The 18,497-nt window shown below is 44.5% G+C and overlaps 1 protein-coding gene across 2 annotated transcripts in view; it reads left to right on the top strand.

The window, feature by feature from the left end:
* Positions 1-18,497, top strand: part of LOC143775491 (transient receptor potential cation channel subfamily M member 7-like) — a 165,525-nt gene that overhangs the window by 107,102 nt on the left and 39,926 nt on the right. For both annotated transcript variants that reach the window (XM_077263678.1, XM_077263677.1), the window contains exons 25-27: positions 3,770-3,902; positions 5,164-5,858; positions 14,670-14,752. In XM_077263678.1, coding sequence (XP_077119793.1) covers positions 3,770-3,902; positions 5,164-5,858; positions 14,670-14,752 — 911 coding nt within the window. The remainder of the gene's footprint in view (positions 1-3,769; positions 3,903-5,163; positions 5,859-14,669; positions 14,753-18,497) is intronic.

The following is an 18,497-nucleotide window of genomic DNA, read 5'->3' as shown; positions in this document are numbered from 1 at the left end:
GCTTGGGTTGGAAGATAAACTTCAAAAAATCTTCCCCATTACTGGCTCAGTGAATTTCCTTTATAGGAATGATACTCGACTCCTCCCGGGGGTTGGTTCTTCTTCCCCCGGAAAAGATCTCGGTTTTACAGCGAGAAGCTCAGAAGCCCCCTCAGCCTCACACTCACTCTCTGCGCTTCAGTATGAGAGTTCTCGGCAGGATGGTAGCAGCTATGGAGGCGGTTCCATTTGCTCAATTACACCTCCGCCCTCCTGGCTGTTTGGGGACAGGAACCCGTTCTCCCTTGACCGTCGGTTCCTCCTTCCCCAGCAAGTCAGACAGTCTCTCAGGTGGTGGACATTGAAATCCTCCCTGAATCAAGGGAAGTCCTTTCTTCCACTACATTCATTAGTTCTGACAACAGATGCCAGTCTTCTAGGCTTGGGAGCGGTGTTCCTTCATCACACTGCTCAGGGCCGCTGGTCCCCCCAGGAATCAAATCTTCCGATCAACATCTTGGAAATTCGGGCAATCAGGTTGGTGCTTCTCCAATTCCATCCCTTCCTGGCGGGTCGCCCAGTCAGGAATCAGTCCGACAACGCCACTGCAGTGGCATACATCAACCGCCAAGGGGGAACCCGCAGCGAGGCAGCCATGACCGAGGTAGGCCACATCCTCCGATGGGCCGAGGAAAACCGCTCAATGATTTCTGCAGTTCACATCCCGGGAGTGGACAATTGGGAGGCAGATTTCCTCAGTCGTCAAGGCATCGACTCCGGCGAGTGGTCTCTCCATCCGGAGATCTTCCACCTGATCTGCTGTTGTTGGGGAATTCCGGATGTGGATCTGATGGCCTCACGGCAAAATTCCAAACTTCCCAACTTCATAGCTCGTTCCCATGATCCGGCAGCCATCGGGGCAGATGCTCTCGTACTCCCGTGGCATCATTTTCGGCTTCCGTACATATTTCCCCCGCTTCCTTTACTGTCGAGAGTCATCAAGATCAGAGCGGAGAGGGTACCGGTAATCCTGATTGCGCCACATTGGCCGGGCGTGGTACACGGAACTAGTTCAACTAGTCACCGACGTTCCCTGGCGATTACCGAATCGCGCAGACTTGATATCTCAGGGCCCCATTTACCATGATTAGCGCTAGAAAGCCTACATCTATGCGTACTTATCATCGCACCTGGAAGACCACCTTCTCATGGTGCAACGACCGAGGACGTTCTCCTCTTCATTTCTCCATTCTCGAATTCTTACAAATGGGTTTGGACTTGGGTCTCGCCCTTAGTTCTCTCAAAGGGCAGGTTTCAGCCCTCTGTTCTGTTTCAACACAGGATTGCCAACAGATTACAAGTCAAGACGTTTATTCAGGGAGTCTCCCATCGTGTGCCCCTCTATAAGATGCCGTTGGAACCATGGGACCTTAATTTGGTCCTCAGTTTTGCAACAGGCTCCTTTCGAACCTCTACTGGAGGTTTCCCTGTCTTTTCTTTCATGGAAAGTTGCTTTCCTAGTTGCGGTCACCTCTATTAGACGAGTCTCCGAGCTGGTGGCTTTGTCTTCTCAAGTTCCGTTCCTGAATTTTCATCAGGATAAGGTGGTGTTGAGAACATCCCCGTCTTTTCTACCGAAGGTTGTCTCCTCTATTCATCTCAATGAGGAGATTGTTTTTCTGTCACTCTGTCCGGCACCAGTATATCGCATCGAGAAGGCCCTTCACACACTGAGTTTATTGAGAGCTCTTAGGAGATGCGTCTCGCGGACAGCGTCTTTCTGCAGCTCAGATGCCCCGTTCGTGCTCCCGGAAGGACCAAGGAAAAGGTTTCCTGCTTCCAAGGCGACAATAGCCAAATGGATTAGTTCGGCTATTCAGGAGTCCTACCGACTCAGAGCTCTTCCTGTCCCAGCAGGGATTAAAATGGCTCACTCCACTCGGTCAGCGGTTATGCCTTGGGCCATCCGGCACCAAGCTTCGGCCACCCAAGTTTACAAAGCTGAGACTTGGTCCAGCCTGCATACGTTTACAAAACATTACCATATTCACTCTCAGGCCTCGGCAGATGCGACCGTCGGCAGACGAATTTTGCAGGCGGCAGTGCCGCATCTGTAACTTGTGGGTACAAGGAGCAATTGCAGTTAATTGTTTCCCACCCATGGACTGCTTAAGGACGTCCCATGGTCCTATGTCCCCCAATGAGGCGTAGGAGAAATAGGGATTTTTGTGTACTCACTGTAAAATCCTTTTCTTCGAGCCAGTCATTGGGGGACACAGCACCCACCCTGTTAGCCTATTGGCTTTGGTTTCTGTGTTGACTTGGTTTTGACATAGTTTATCCTTGTTAAATATTAAGCTCCTACTGCTTTGTTACCGAACTGGTTCACTTAGAGCCAGCAGGAGGGTGTATACTGCAGGGGAGGAGCTATTCTTTCTGTATTACTTAGTGTCCTCCTAGTGGCAGCAGCATAACACCCATGGTCCTGTGTCCCCCAATGATAGGCTCGGAGAAAAGGATTTTACGGTGAGTACACAAAAATCCCTATATTATAACCTGATCTGGTATGAGCTTTAAAACATTTATTAAAACTGTGTTGATTAGGAAGTGCAATGTCCGGTAAAATATATTATACTGAAGGTTATGTTTTATTTGTTTGTTTATATACTTTATTATTGAAGGTCTTTTGTCATATCTATGTCAATGTGAATGTTGATATATGGATTATTTTGTGGTTACGCTATGATATCATATGTTTATCTTATTTTGTGGAATCCTTCAAGAGTTTAAAAAAAAAAAAAGACAATATCTGCAAGGAGTTTGCGTGGGTTTCCTCCGGGTTCTCAGCTTTCCTCCCACATTCCAAAGACATACTGATAGGGAATTTAGATTGTGAGCCCTATTGGGGACAGCGATGATGTGTGCAAGCTGTAAAGCGCTGTGGAATATGTTAGCGCTATATAAAAATAGATTATCATCAATCCAGGAGCCCCCCCATACACAATAGATAGGTGGCGACGGAACCTTCACTCAGTGGACAGCTACCTCTACCAACTCCACCATACACAAGGCGCGCACGCACTATGCCGATGGCTCCAGACTCCCCTGGAGGCACCTTATCACCCTGAGTACAAAGGAATCGGCCATCTGAAATTGAACCTCCCGGAGGCTTCTCTGCAGTGACAGTCTGTCTGGGAAGAGTCCTGAAGTCTATATCATATTAAATATTCAGCCAAGCCTGCCAATATCAGCAGAACTGGCCACATATGCACATATAAGTACACACGAGGGTCATTTTTAAGGAAAAAAATGTAATTTTTTTTTTAAATTCATTCCACTGATGTGATGGCCCAAAATTATTAAAGAAAAACAACCCTCTCCCCCCAAACTACTTCTACCACAAAACACAAGATCATATGTAATCATAATGAAGGAATAGCCCAAAAGGATTAAAAAAAAAAAAAAAAAACCCACAAAACACAACCCCCCCCCCCCCAATGCACTCCTACGACAAATATCAATATGTCATAATGAAGGAATAGTATTTCTGACTCCCTAAAATTGGGTAGAGCTAGAAAAAAAGATCTGAAGCCTCTAGTGTGGAATTTATTATTTTTTTTAACCCATCAGGTGACCTTTTGATAAACATAAAAAGAAAATAGAAGCGAACCTTTCTTCGCTATTGAAACTCAAATGATTTCTCAGTTTTCAAAAAAAATATTATTCCAAAATTATGATCACCTTTAGTTGCCCTTCTCTACTTACACAACACATTTATTTATTTTTTTAGAATTATTTTTAACGGAGGAAGACCAGAAGAAACTTCATGATTTTGAGGAGCTCTGCGTAGAAATTTATTTCAATGACAAAAATGATAAATTTCATTTGGGAAGTGAAGAGCGAATTCGCGTTACATCCGACAGGTAGACATAATTTATTTTATTGTATAATACAGTTAATTTGTCTGCACTATGTTTTCTGCATTGTCTGTCTTAGAGATCTTGAATATTTTTCAGTTTTCCATAGTAATGTTATGTTCTTATGATACTGGATCCTTATCCATAGTTCTGGTTGGATTGAGGAATAAATGATGATTCCAGTAAACCATTTCACCAGATATTTGCCAGTTTGCACGGCGGAAAAAGAATATACTGTATATATATTTCTGCACGATTCTTTTACTGGAGAGGTGTTTGGAATTCGCACTTAAATGAAACTATTCCAACCACCTCTTCACTGACTTAAAGTTGCAGGTTTCATTGAAGGGACGCACATCTACTATACATCTGAGGCTTATCCCATGGATATGTCCTTAATGTTTGAGATGGGAATACCCTTATGAACATTTTCTATTTTACAATGGAATTCCATGCTTTGTTATTCTATGACATTGATCAATTTTCTACTTTATTAAAATCTAAATACACTGATAACTAACCTCTTGCAGAATGTACTTTTAATATTTAGCAGACAATTATGGTGCCCATACAAAATTTTGAAATTGTCCAACCATCTATCCATACATTCTCCTGATAGAAAACTGAGGGGTAAAAAAAAGAAAGTTAAAAGGCTGCAAGAGGTTTTGTTCCTATGGGGTAAAAGTACCTGCAATGCCTAATAGGAAGGGCTCTGGGTGTTGACTTTTTTTTTTTTTTTTCCATCTTCCTTTGCGCAATATATCTTAGTGTTTATACCAAACCCCAACAATTGAACAGAATTGGCATTGCCTGGTAATATATCAGAGGTGTCTGTTAGAAAAAGAGAGGTTAGCGCTCCGTGTGCAGATCTAAGGGGTTATATCGCAAAGCGCTGAGTAATCTTACTCGTCTGAACTGGTTGTGCGGCGTCGGGTGCAACACTGTTGAAAGTGGGGGGGAAACTCTTCAATGGCTGCAGTTACGCCCTGTGGATTTCAGAGGATGTGTCCGTATAGCTATATGCATCTGTTGGACAACCCCTTTAAATGATCAACATTTATGAACAGTTGGTATTGGCTAATAATACACTCATTATAATGTAGGGTTTTCCAGAATGTACTAAATATCTTTTAGATCTGGCTTGTTACTTTTTATCATGAGATCAATCTAGACATTGGGTGCAAATGTTGAACTTCCTACACTTTTCTAGCAGACTTACATTTACATAGTGAAGTTTTAACGTAGTTTTTTCTTTTCCCCGCCCCAGGGTTGAGCAGATGTGCATACAAATCAAAGAAGTGGGAGATCGCGTGAACTATATAAAGCGCTCTTTACACTCTCTGGACTCTCAGATTGGACACTTACAAGACCTGTCCGCCCTTACTGTGGATACCTTGAAAACACTTACTGCACAAAAAGCGTCTGAGGCCAGCAAGGTTCACACTGAGATCCGGGAATTGAGCATTTCAAAGCATCTGGGGCAAAATCTGGTGGATGATGGCCCTCTCCGCTCCTCCATGAGGAAAAAGCATAGTGTTAATAATTTCTTTGGCTCCTCGTTTCCCCAAGGAAGTCCCGAGGCCAACAGTAACTATCTATTCAACATCTCTTTGAGAGATGAAAGAAACACTGTAGGAAAAAAGGTGGGTGACTTCTTTCCACCTCAGAGAGAAAAACTAAATATTCTGGGTGCTGGTCCATCTGGAAGTGCCTTAGTTTCCACTGATGATTGTCCTTCAGAGCTGCCAAGCAGTGCACAGGGGGCTGTATCGCTCATTGAAAATCGGAATCGTGACGTCTCCACCAGTAGTATGCCAAGCTGTTCTTCAGCTACCTTTTTTGTCAGCACGCCAAACCAGCCAAGCTTGAAAAATCAAATGGAGATGAGCTCAAAGCTGGAAATGTCTCTCCAACCAAGATCGTCAAAAGTAGAGAACACTGTGGAATTTGGCGCGTTTGTTGGTATGTGTAATATCTTATCACTTCCTGTTGTGTAACTAGGAAATTTTATTGCTGCTAAGTTTTAATTAATTAAATGTAAATGATGGCACTTCCCTTTTACTTAATCTTAAAAGATAAGGATCCATCACCAAGACGTCTATTAAAATTCAGTTTGACACATAACATAGCAGATAATTTACACTCCTGCTGTAACTGATATTATGTCTACAAGAGCTGTGGGATGTATGTGATGCAGAGGTCTGCCGGGGGGATGTATGTGATGCAGAGGTCTGCTGGGGGATGTATGTGATGCAGAGGTCTGCCGGGGGGATGTATGTGATGCAGAGGTCTGCCGGGGGGGGGGTGTATGTGATGCAGAGGGCTGCTGGGGGGTGTATGTGATGCAGAGGTCTGCCAGGGGATGTATGTGATGCAGAGGTCTGCCGGGGGGGGTGTATGTGATGCAGAGGGCTGCTGGGGGGTGTATGTGATGCAGATGACTGCTGGGGGGGTGTATGTGATACAGAGGGCTGCTGGGGGGGTGTACGTGATGCAGAGGGCTGCTGGGGGGGTGTACGTGATGCAGAGGGCTGCCGGGGGGATGCATGTGATGCAGAGGGCTGCTGGGGGGGTGTATGTGATGCCGAGGGCTGCTGGGGTGCGTACTTGATGCCGAGGGCTGCTGGGGCGCGTACGTGATGCCGAGGGCTGCTGGGGCGCGTACGTGATGCCGAGGGCTGCTGGGGCGCGTACGTGATGCCGAGGGCTGCTGGGGCGCGTACGTGATGCCGAGGGCTGCTGGGGCGCGTACGTGATGCCGAGGGCTGCTGGGGCGCGTACGTGATGCCGAGGGCTGCTGGGGCGCGTACGTGATGCCGAGGGCTGCTGGGGCGCGTACGTGATGCCGAGGGCTGCTGGGGCGCGTACGTGATGCCGAGGGCTGCTGGGGCGCGTACGTGATGCCGAGGGCTGCTGGGGCGCGTACGTGATGCCGAGGGCTGCTGGGGCGCGTACGTGATGCCGAGGGCTGCTGGGGCGCGTACCTGATGCCGGGGGATGTATGATGCATATGGCTGCATGTAATGCAGAGGGCTGCTGTAGGGGGTTCATGTGATGCAGAGGGCTGCAGGATGTTTGGTCTTTCAAACAAATTAGTCTTAACTGGTGTAACCTTGGGAAGGTAAGTGTCCATACATTAACATTGGCCAAACCATATCTATTTAATGTTCATCTAATTTTTGTTCTACTTTTTACCAGGGTAGGAGGGGTGTTAGGTTGGACATGGTGAGTTTCAACAGGTCTGATCCTTTAGTCACAAGTGAGATCTGTTGGTAGAGGTGTATAGTGGCAGCTTACTAGCCTCTCTCTAATGAAAACACATACACACGTATGACGAGGAATAGCTGATGGTGAATTACTGTTTGGCCAACTGTTTTTAAATTTCGAGACACGACAAAAACCTTTTCTAGATCATCGAAATAAATAAATCCAACTCTACATGAATTATATAACAAAAGAAAAGAACCTCTAAGTTCAAAAGAGACCAAATCTAGAGTATCTTATGGAAAATTAGTACCTTTATTAAACAAAATACAATACAAATGTCATTATTGAGTATAGCAAACCAAGCAGGATAGGAGAGGTACGCAATCACCATGTGAAGCGGAATAATTTATGCAAATGATATTAATCATATTGTAACAATCCAATAATTATAATGTAGACTTACCCATAAAGACCGTAATATTAGTAATATGACTAATCCAAGATTATATATATATATATATATATATATATATATATATATATAGTCTTAATGTAAGTCCGCAAGGACAGGGTCCTCTCCCCTCTGTACCAGTCTGTCACTGTAAACCTGTTTACTGTAAATGATATCTATAACCCTGTATGTAACCCCTTTCTCATGTACAGCACCATGGAATTAATGGTGCTATATAAATAAATAATAAATAAATATATGTATGTATTAAAGCTCATTGCATATATGAGAATATATAAAGTGCCTGTGCGTAGAAAAAATTTTTTGCAGCAGAGCTGCTGACAACTGCCTAAATAAGGCTTCTATAAGGCTGGGTTCACATTGCGTTAGGGCAATCCGTTTAGCGCTAGCGGATTGCGCTAACGCAATGTTTATTTAGGGGCCGTGTTAGGGGTCGCGTTAACGTCCCCACTCTCGCAGATCCCCGATCTGCGAGAGCGGGGAACGGACCTCGGGCGCGCCGCGGACGCTGCAAGCAGCGTCCGAGGCGCGTCACAGAAGAACGGCACATCACTAGCGCGAGCCGAAAAAGGCACGCGCGCTAGTGATGCGCTGCAGGAGAAATTGACATTGCTGTCAATGGGCACGCTAACGGCCCCGTTGCACGGCGTTAATTGCGACATTTTCGCCGTGCAACGCTGTCCGTTAGCGTGCACACAGTAACGCAATGTGAACCCAGCCTTATAAAGAGCTATTGCACAAGTAATCCTTAAAAAATAAAGTGCGAAATGCCTGGAAAAATTAATGCAGAGCATAAAAAGTAAAGGATAGCAAGTTACATGATTTTAAGTATAAGGTGCATAAATAGTTGTATAGCTTACCTTACATGTGGGGAGACCTGGACCCCAGCCTGCCTCCTCCAACGCGCGTTTCGCCGTTCTTCGTGAGGAGGCGTCTGACCGATATCCAAGAAGTATTATTTATAGTGATGAGCGAGTATACTTGTTGCTCGAGATTTCCAGAGCACGCTCTGGTGGTCTGTGAGTATTTGTAACTGCTCGTAGATTTCGTTTTTGTTGACGCAGCTGAATGATTTACAGCTATTAGCCAGCATAAGTACTGTACATGTGGGGGTTGCCTGGTTGCTAGGGAATCCCCACATGTAATCAAGCTGGCTAAGAGATGTAAATCACTCAGCTGCGGTGATAAAAACGAAATCTCCGAGCACTAAAAAATATTCGTCGTCACCCGAGCGTGCTCTGGAAATCTCGAGTATACTCGCTCATTACTAATTATTTCTCTTTGCGGAGATTGACATGCGAAGCATGCCGAGATGAGGAGACTTAAAGCTGCAATGCTCTTCTGGGACATATGCAAATTGTCTCTTCAATTGTCTCTGTCAATGGATGACATTGACTTTTAGGATTGCTACTAGAGTTCTAGTCCTCTTCCTCTCTGAAGAGACAATTTGCATAAATGTATATGGTAACAGTAAATGGTTGTTCCAACAAACTTTGCATAAATCAGTTGTTGAAGCAAATATAAGATTTTTTTTAAAGGTACCGTATATACTCGAGTATAAGCCGAGATTTTCAGCCCAAATTTTTGGGCTGAAAGTGCCCCCCTCGGCTTATACTCGAGTCACGGTCGGCGGCAGGGTCGGCGGGTGAGGGGGAGAGGGCGCTGAGGCATACTTACCTGCTTCCGGCTCTCCTGGCGCTGTCCCAGCAGTCCCACGGTCTCCGGGTGCCGCAGCGCTTCCCCTGTTCAGCGGTCACATGAGACCGCCGATTAGAGAAATGAATATGGACTCCACTCTCATAGGGGCGGAGCCGCATATTCATTTCTCTAATCAGCGGTAACGGTGACCGCTGACAGAGGAAGAGGCTGCGGCACCGAAGACCAGCTGTCCGGGGGAGGGAGCGGGACGCCGGTAGCAGGTAAGTATTACATATTCACCTGTCCACGTTCCACACGCCGGGCGCCTCTCCATCTTCCCGGCGTCTCTCCGCACTGACTGCAGGTCAGAGGGCGCGATGACGCATATAGTGTGCGGAGGGCGCGATGACGCATATAGTGTGCGTGCTGCCCTCTGCCTGATCAGTCAGTGCAGAGAGACGCCGGGACGGGATGCTGAGGAGCTGCAAGCAAGAGAGGTGAGTATGTCATTTTTTTTTTTTTATTGCAGCAGCAGCAGCAATGGTACAGCTTTCTATGGCACATCTATGGGGCAATAATGAACGGTGCAGAGCACTATATGGCACAGCTATGGGACAATAATGAAAGGTGCAGAGCACTATATGGCACAGCTATGGGGCCATAATGAACGGTGCAGAGCACTATATGGCACAGCTATGGGGCAATAATGAACGGTGCAGAGCACTATATGGCACAGCTATGGGACAATAATGAAAGGTGCAGAGCACTATATGGCACAGCTATGGGGCCATAATGAACGGTGCAGAGCACTATATGGCACAGCTATGGGGCAATAATGAACGGTGCAGAGCACTATATGGCACAGCTATGGGGCAATAATGAACGGTGCAGAGCACTATATGGCACAGCTTTCTATAGTACAGCTATGGGGCCATAATGAACGGTGCAGAGCACTATATGGCACAGCTTTCTATGGTACAGCTATGGGGCAATAATGAACGGTGCAGAGCATTATATGTCACAGCTATGGGGCCATAATGAACGGTGCAGAGCACTATATGGCACAGCTATGGGGCAATAATGAACGGTGCAGAGCACTATATGGCACAGCTATGGGGCCATAATGAACGGTGCAGAGCACTATATGGCACAGCTTTCTATGGTACAGCTATGGGGCAATAATGAACGGTGCAGAGCACTATATGGCACAGCTATGGGGCAATAATGAACGGTGCAGAGCACTATATGGCACAGCTTTGGGGCAATAATGAACAGTGCAGAGCACTATATGGCACAGCTATGGGGCCATAATGAACGGTGCAGAGCACTATATGGCACAGCTTTCTATGGTACAGCTATGGGGCAATAATGAACGGTGCAGAGCACTATATGGCACAGCTATGGGGCAATAATGAACGGTGCAGAGCACTATATGGCACAGCTATGGGGCCATAATGAACGGCATGGAGCATCTTTTTATTTTTGAAATTCACCGGTAGCTGCTGCATTTTCCACCTTAGGCTTATACTCGAGTCAATAAGTTTCCCAGTTTTTTGTGGCAAAATTAGGGGGGTTGGCTTATACTCGGGTCGGCTTATACTCGAGTATATACGGTATGTTGTAAGATAAAGGTTTTTCCTCCCTTATGAGCCACTTCTCAACCCACATACCTTCCGCCTCCTGATCTTACCATTCACTTTGAAAAAGAACTAGAAATCTGCCTTTCTCAAGACAAGACTTGCTGTCACTAAAGTATCAGATTACAGCTCCTATTAAAGGGATCCTGTTACCATGAAATTGCAGTCCAACCTGTAGGCACTGTTGTATAGCAGCAAGAGCTGAGCAGATTTATATAAGGGTTTTGTGAGAGAAGATTCAGTATAACTTGTATTTTAATGATTTAATCTAACCCTCTGCTGTTTCTGGGATGTTAGGATCGCCCACTGGACCAATCAGTGACTGACAGCCATCTATGTATAAGTGTGCATGTAGCGATGGCTCACAGTCACTGATGGGACCACACACTGGTCAGGTTATTCTGAAAATGCAATTACTTTAGTGATTTTTATTTTTTTTTTCCTTTTGCTAGCTATCATGTGTGTTAATGTAATTAGTGTAGTAACCTGGTGCTAGCGCTGCACAAATACCCATAGAAGCATGCTAGGTGCAACTTGCTTCCTTCATAGTAAAGGTACCGTCACATTTAGCGACGCTGCAGCGATCTAGACGACGATGCCGATCGCTGCAGCGTCGCTGTTTCGTCGTTGTGTGGTCGCTGGAGAGCTGTCACACAGACAGCTCTCCAGCGACCAACTATGCCGAAGTCCCCGGGTAACCAGGGTAAACATCGGGTTACTAAGCGCAGGGCCGCGCTTACCCTGGTTACCAGTGCTAATGTAAAAAAAAAAAAAAAACACTACATACTTACTTACATTCCGGTGTCTGTCCCCCGGCGCTGTGCTTTCCTGCACTGACTGTGAGCGCCAGCCGGAAAGCAGAGCGGTGACGTCACCGCTGTAATCTGCTTTACGGCCAGCCGGCGCTGACAGTGCAGGAAAGCACAGCGCCGGGGGACAGACACCGGAATGTAAGTATGTAGTGTTTGGTTTTTTTTTACATTTACACTGGTAACCAGGGTAAACATTGGGTTACTAAGCGCGGCCCTGCGCTTAGTAACCCGATGTTTACCCTGGTTACCAGTGAAGACATCGCTGAATCGGCGTCACACACACCGATTCAGCGATGTCTGCGGGAGATCCAGCGACGAAATAAAGTTCTGGACTTTCTGCTCCGACCAACGATGGCACAGCAGGATCCTGATCGCTGCTGCGTGTCAAACTCAACGATATCGCTAGCCAAGACGCTGCAACGTCACAGATCGCTAGCGATATCGTTCAGTGTGAAGGTACCTTAACTCTGTTTTTTAATGATTGCTCATTAATTATGGGTCATCGTATGTAAACTGCTTTTAGTAAAGTAAGCAACCATCTAGGTAATGTAACCCAGAAAACGAGTGAAACCTAATCCCTTTCACACTAAAATCATTTGACTTTATTGAAAAAAAAAAAAAAAAAAAAAAAAAAAAAAAAAAATATATATATATATATATATATATATATATATATATACATACATATATACACATATACACAAAGTTGATAAAATAAGAGTCACTCAAAAGGGGTATGTACAGTAATCCAATTAGAGAATGCATAGAATTACACCATTACCAACTGCTAGATGGCTATTTGTTCCATAGATAGTATAAACGTTTTAAATTGCACATATGCCGCATTAGTACTAAATTATATGTGCAAAAAGGATAAATGGTAGTGAACTAAATTAGTGACATTAATATATACCCCTATATTAACCCCTTCACCTCCGGTGATTTTCAGTTTTGTTTTATCCTCCCCTTCTTCCAAGAGCCATACCATATTTTGTTTCCCAGCCGTATGAGGTTTTGTTTTTTGCAGGACGAATTGTACTTTTGATTGACGCCTTTCATTCTGCCGCATAGTTTACTGGAACATGGTAAATTGAAAACACCGACTATTATTATTTATTCTAGTCGCATTTATTCCATGGCGCTTTACATGTGAGGAGGGGTATACATAATAAAAATAAGTACAGTAATCTTAAACAATACAGGTCACGACTGGTACAGGAGGAGAGAGGACCCTGCCCGGGAAGGCTCACAATCTACAAGGGATGGGTGAGGATACAGTAGGTGAGGGTAGAGCTGGTCATGCAGCGGTTTGGTCAATCGGTGGTTACTGCAGGTTGTAGGCTTGTCGGAAGAGGTGGGTTTCCATGGTAGGCGAGAGTCTGATGTGTTGTGGTAGAGCGTTCCAGAGTAGGGATGATGCGTGAGAGAAATCTTGTATGTGATTGTGGGAAGAGGAGATAAGAGGGGAGTAGAGAAGGAGATCTTGTGAGGATCGGAGGTTGCGTGTGGGTAAGTACCGGGAGATGAGGTCACAGATGTTTGGAGGAGACAGGTTGTGGATGGCTTTGTATGTCACGGTTAGGGTTTTGTACTGGAGTCTCTGGGTAATGGGGAGCCAGTGAAGGGATTGACAGAGGGGAGAGGCCGGGGAATAGCGGGGGGACAGGTGGATTAGTCGGGCAGCTGAGTTTAGAATAGATTGGAGGGGTGCGAGAGTGTTAGAGGGGAGGCCACAGAGCGGCAGGAAGTGGAAAGGGCTTGGATATGTGAGTTGAAGGAGAAATCTGGGTCAAGGATTACCCCAAGACAGCGAGCTTGTGGGACTGGGGAGAGTGGGCAATTGTAGAATAGCATTTTCACCACACTTGGAGTTCACTATACTATAAAACTGACTTGGCAGTATTATTCTCCAGGTCAGTACACAGTACCAAACATGTATGTTTTTGTTTTGTTTTTGTGTTGGAAAGAAAAAAAAATTTGTTTAAAAAAAAATTGCTTTAATCCCAGTATTCCAAGGCCCCGTAACGTTCTCATTTTTCAGTATCTGGGCCTGGGTGAGGGCTATTTTTTTGCGCGCTCAGAATGTTTTTACTGATTCCATTTTGGGGGTAGATACAATGTATTTATCACCTTTTATTGCAATGTTGCGGCAACCAAAAAAAACCCCCCATAATTCTGACATTTTGTTTTTTTCTCTCATTTACCAATCAGATTAATTTGTTAATAAATTATATTTTGGTCAGACATTTCTGAACATGGCGATACCAAATGTTTTCTTTATGGATCAAAAAAGGGGGGTGATTGGAATTTGTTTTCCACTTTTTTTTTTTTTTTTTTTTAAATGGTTTTCTTTCTACCATATTTAGTAGTCACCACAGGAGACTTGAAGCCACACTTGTCCGATTGCGTGTGTATAGCAAAAAATCATGAGCGGGATCAATGATGCACTTTGTTCATGTTTAATTGTTGCTGTCGATGATTGATGACAGAGACGTTTAACTGATTAACAGCCATGGGTATTTATCCACCTGCGGCTGTTAAGAGCACATGACTAGTTAAATCAGCCATCAAGTGCGCTGGCAACCGACACGTTTCGACCATGAGGTCTTAATCATGATTAAGACGTCAGTCGAAACGCGTCGGTTGCTAGCCATCCTGAGCTTCCTGGTGTATCCCCTACATGTAATTTAATTTAATGTTTCTACACTAAACGTGAAGTTTTATTTCCTGACCACGCTGGAGACCTTTCTATGTTTTTTTGTTTACTTGAGTACCTTTGCGTCTTATTTTAATAACAGTTAATAAAATATTTTTTAATAACGTCAAATGATTTTAACATGGAAAAAGATTTTCATTTGCTTTCTGGGTTCATTACCTAGATGGTTGCTTCTGATAAATGAGTGATTTCCTGGTTACTTTACAAGGATCCACAGTAAGGATTAACTGTAGTATCTTTAGTAATGTGCTCTGGATGTGTGGTTTGTATTAATAATTTTTTTTTTTTAAGGCCACAGAGAAAATACAATAACACAGAAACAACTTAAAAACCCTGAAAGCGAAACTGAAGGAGACGTGAACCCAGCAGCTTTGGTAAGAAATCAATGCATTGCAAATAAGCGATTTGCCTTTTGTAAAGTTGATGAATCTCCGTGATTAATTTGAGGTCCGTCTGCACCCTGACATGTCCTGTGTGTGTATATATACGTGTGTGTGTGTGTGTGTATGTATATATTATATATATATCTATCGGATATACTCGAGAATAAGCCGAGATTTTCAGCCCATTTTTTTTAGGCTGAAATTGCCCCTCTCAGCTTATACTCGAGTCATACCCAGGGGTCGGCAGGGGAGGGGGAGCGGGGGCTGTCTAATTATACTCACCTGCTCCTGGTGTGGTCCTTGCAGCTCCCTGGTGCCCCAGCTTCTTCCTGTATTGAGCGATCACATGGTACCTCCCATAGAGGTGGAGCCGCATATTCATTACTGTAATGAGCGGTAACGGTGACCGCTCAGTACAGGAAGAAGCTGTGGCGCTGGGGAACCAGGGTCTGTACAGCACCAGGAGCAGGTGAGTATAATGGGGAGGGGAGCGCTGCGCGATATTCACCTGCTCCCCGTTCCGGGCGCTGCTCTGTCTTCAGTGTCTTCTGCTGTGACGTTCAGGTCATAGGGCGAGGTGACGTAGTTAGTGCACGCCCTCTGCCTGAATGTCAGTGCTGAAGATGGAGCTACGCTGGAACGAAGTCAGGTGAATATTGAAAGTGTCGGGGGCCTGAGTGACGGAGAGGTGAGTATGTGATTTTTTTTTTTTTCCCCTATCGCAGCACCAGCAAATGGGGCAAGTGTCTGTATGGATCATCTTATGGGGCCATAACGTTTGTGCAGCACTATATGGGGCAAGTGTCTGTATGGAGCATCTTATGGGGCCATAATCAACGTTTGTGCAGCATTATATTGGGCAAATGTGTCTACGGAGCATCTTATGGGACCATTAGTGACCTTTATGCAGGATGATATGGGGTATATTTTAATATGGAGCATCTTATGGGGCCATCATAAACTTTATGGAGCATTATATGGGGCTCCTGATTCAATATGGATATTCAAAAACACTTAACCTACTGATGTCTCAATTAATTTTACTTTTATTGGTATCTATTTTAAATTTTGACATTTTGGCTATGTGCACACGTCAGGATTTCTGGCAGAAATTTTCCTGACAAAAACCGGACATTTCTGCCAGAAATCCGCATGCGTTTTTACCGAGATTTTACCGTGTTTTTGACACTTTTTTTGTGCATTTTTTTCCATGCATAGCGTGAAAAAGGCGGAAAATCCGCAAAATTAATGAACATGCTGCTTTTTTTTACCGCGATGTGTTTTTTTCGCGGAAAAAAAACGCACCATGTGCACAAAACATGCAGAATGCATTCTAAATGATAGGATGCATAATGTATGCGTTTTTAATGAGTTTTTATACCGAAAAAAACGCGAAACAACCTGAACGTGTGCACATAGCCTTACAGGTAGCCGCCGCACTTCCCACCCTAGGCTTATACTAGAGTCATTAAGTTTTCCCAGTTTTTTGCGGCAAAGTTAGGGGGTCGGCTTATACTCGGGTTGGCTTATACTCGAGTATATACTGTGTGTGTATGTATGTATGTGTGTGTATGTATGTGTGTATATATATATATATATATATATATATATATATATATATATATATATATATATATATATATATATAATTATGGAGGTTCTGCTACTGAGCGTAAACGGGAATGGGGGGAATTTCAATCGAATAGACATTGTCCACCGCATTCTTGTGGGTGGTGGATATTCCGATCTTTTGATATTTTCTCACAATAGCATGTGGAGCTTATAGAGGGTAGTGTGGAAAACTAAATATCCCCGTTGACCTTTGACTGTCACATCAACTGGTTTGGCCAACACTAATGTGTATGGGAGTGCTGGCCAACTGATTGTCAGGGAAGGTATCAGTCTGGCATGCCTGATTTTTGACTGCCAACCTCCTTGTTCTCACTGAGATGAGCCCTAGCACGGAGGTCTTTCTCATGTAGAAGAGTTAAGTACTCTGTTGAAGGAATGCTCCTAAGTATGGGAAGTCAGCCAAACAATTGGTCGAAGCTTTGGGATAATGTCCGGACTCGTTCATATTTGAGAGCCAACTGCTCAAATAACAATTTTATACAGTAGATCCTTCCTGACAATGCAGCATCTCACACAGTGAAGTAGTTGGTTCACAGCAGTTGGGTTCAACGCTTTATTGACTTAAGAGAAGTTAAAGGGAAGCTCCAATGTTGTTGGTATCGTATGCTTGTATAGTATGAATTATGATGACACTGGGCAAAACTAGACGATAAAGGAACAAAAGAAAAGGTTTTAGATCACCAGTATAATTCCATGATGTCCCACTCATACACCGTGCAAGGAAAAACTAGAAAGAGGGAGGAAGATCCAGGATCCTGGGAGACTCCCAAACACAATCCAGCACGTGTTAGTTAAAATTTCTTTAGTTAAAATGGGACAGGAACCCCTCACCTACCACAGTAACACATTCAGCCAAAGTTGAGACCTACGCATTTTGAACAATACCGATCTCAATCACGTGTGTGTATGTGTTTGCTCAACCATGTGTGTGGTTCTCAGAAGTAAATAAATCATATGTAGAGTAGAAACTTTAGCACTCAAAAAATATTTAGCAGAAGATAGTGTTTAAGAGGGAAAAAGGAATGATAAGACCCAATAGGTTTCAGATCTAAAAATCAATATTTCAGCCCCTTGTGGGGCTCAAGATAGATCTGTTGGGCGTGGGGTCACGTGGTGCAGTCTGTTAGAGGGAAAGCTGATAGGAGTGGGGAATGAATGGATGCACTTCTGGGAGGAGCCTTTCTGAGGAAAGCCTGCATCTGTCATGCATTTAGGCCTTTTCTGGGAATAAACCTGGAAAAACCTTGCCTGACCACAGCTTCGCTTAAACCACCTCGACCTGTCCGGCCTTGTATGATTAGTTCGGGCAGGTGGAGGGGAAATAATCTTGTGGACGTATGTCCTTTACATTTGTGTCACAGTCTATACATTTTTCTTATACAATAATGCCTATTAGCTTTTTCTCAAGTTAGCAGTGACCAGATGTGTATTTGGTGTGATTGTCTAAAAATGTTGAGATCCTTTAAAAATTGTAATTGATGATTTGTAGCAGAGAACTGTTAGGAGTCACAAGCAGATGTCGCACATGTCTATGCCCTAGTATATGTTTTTGAGATGATAGTAGATTAAAGTGGTTGTCCACTACTTTTACACTGATGACCTCTCCTTAGGGTAGGTAATCAATGTCTGATCAGCCAGGCTCTGACACCCGGATCTCCTGCTGATCAGCTGTTGTCAGCGGACGCTGGCCGGATGTACTCACTTGCGGAGCTGGCCGTCTCCTGGTAGTGGCCCGATGCAGAATGCTGGACATCCACCTCTTATTCAGTGCAATAGGAGGCGGAAGTGCAGTACCCTGTGGTGACCACTATCAGAAGGTGGCCAGCTCCGCAAGTGAGCCCTTCTGACTAGCGCCCGCTGACGCTTAACAGCTGATCCGTGGGGTGCAGAGTGTCGGACCCCAGCCATTAAGACATTTATGACCTATCCTAAGGATAGGTCATCAGTGTAAAAGTAGTGGACAACCTCTTTTAAGCTTTTCTTGATTTGTTAGCTGAAATTGTTGAGAATACACACAATGCTGTGTGCTGACCAATGAACACATTTCCCCCTGGCCAAAACTGAGGACGACATAGCAGTGTGCTGTTTTATGGCTGGCTCTGGA

This window comes from Ranitomeya variabilis, chromosome 5 (genome assembly GCF_051348905.1).
Source record: "Ranitomeya variabilis isolate aRanVar5 chromosome 5, aRanVar5.hap1, whole genome shotgun sequence".
Classification (NCBI taxonomy): domain Eukaryota; kingdom Metazoa; phylum Chordata; class Amphibia; order Anura; family Dendrobatidae; genus Ranitomeya; species Ranitomeya variabilis.
This window is presented reverse-complemented; position numbering and strand designations above follow the sequence as displayed.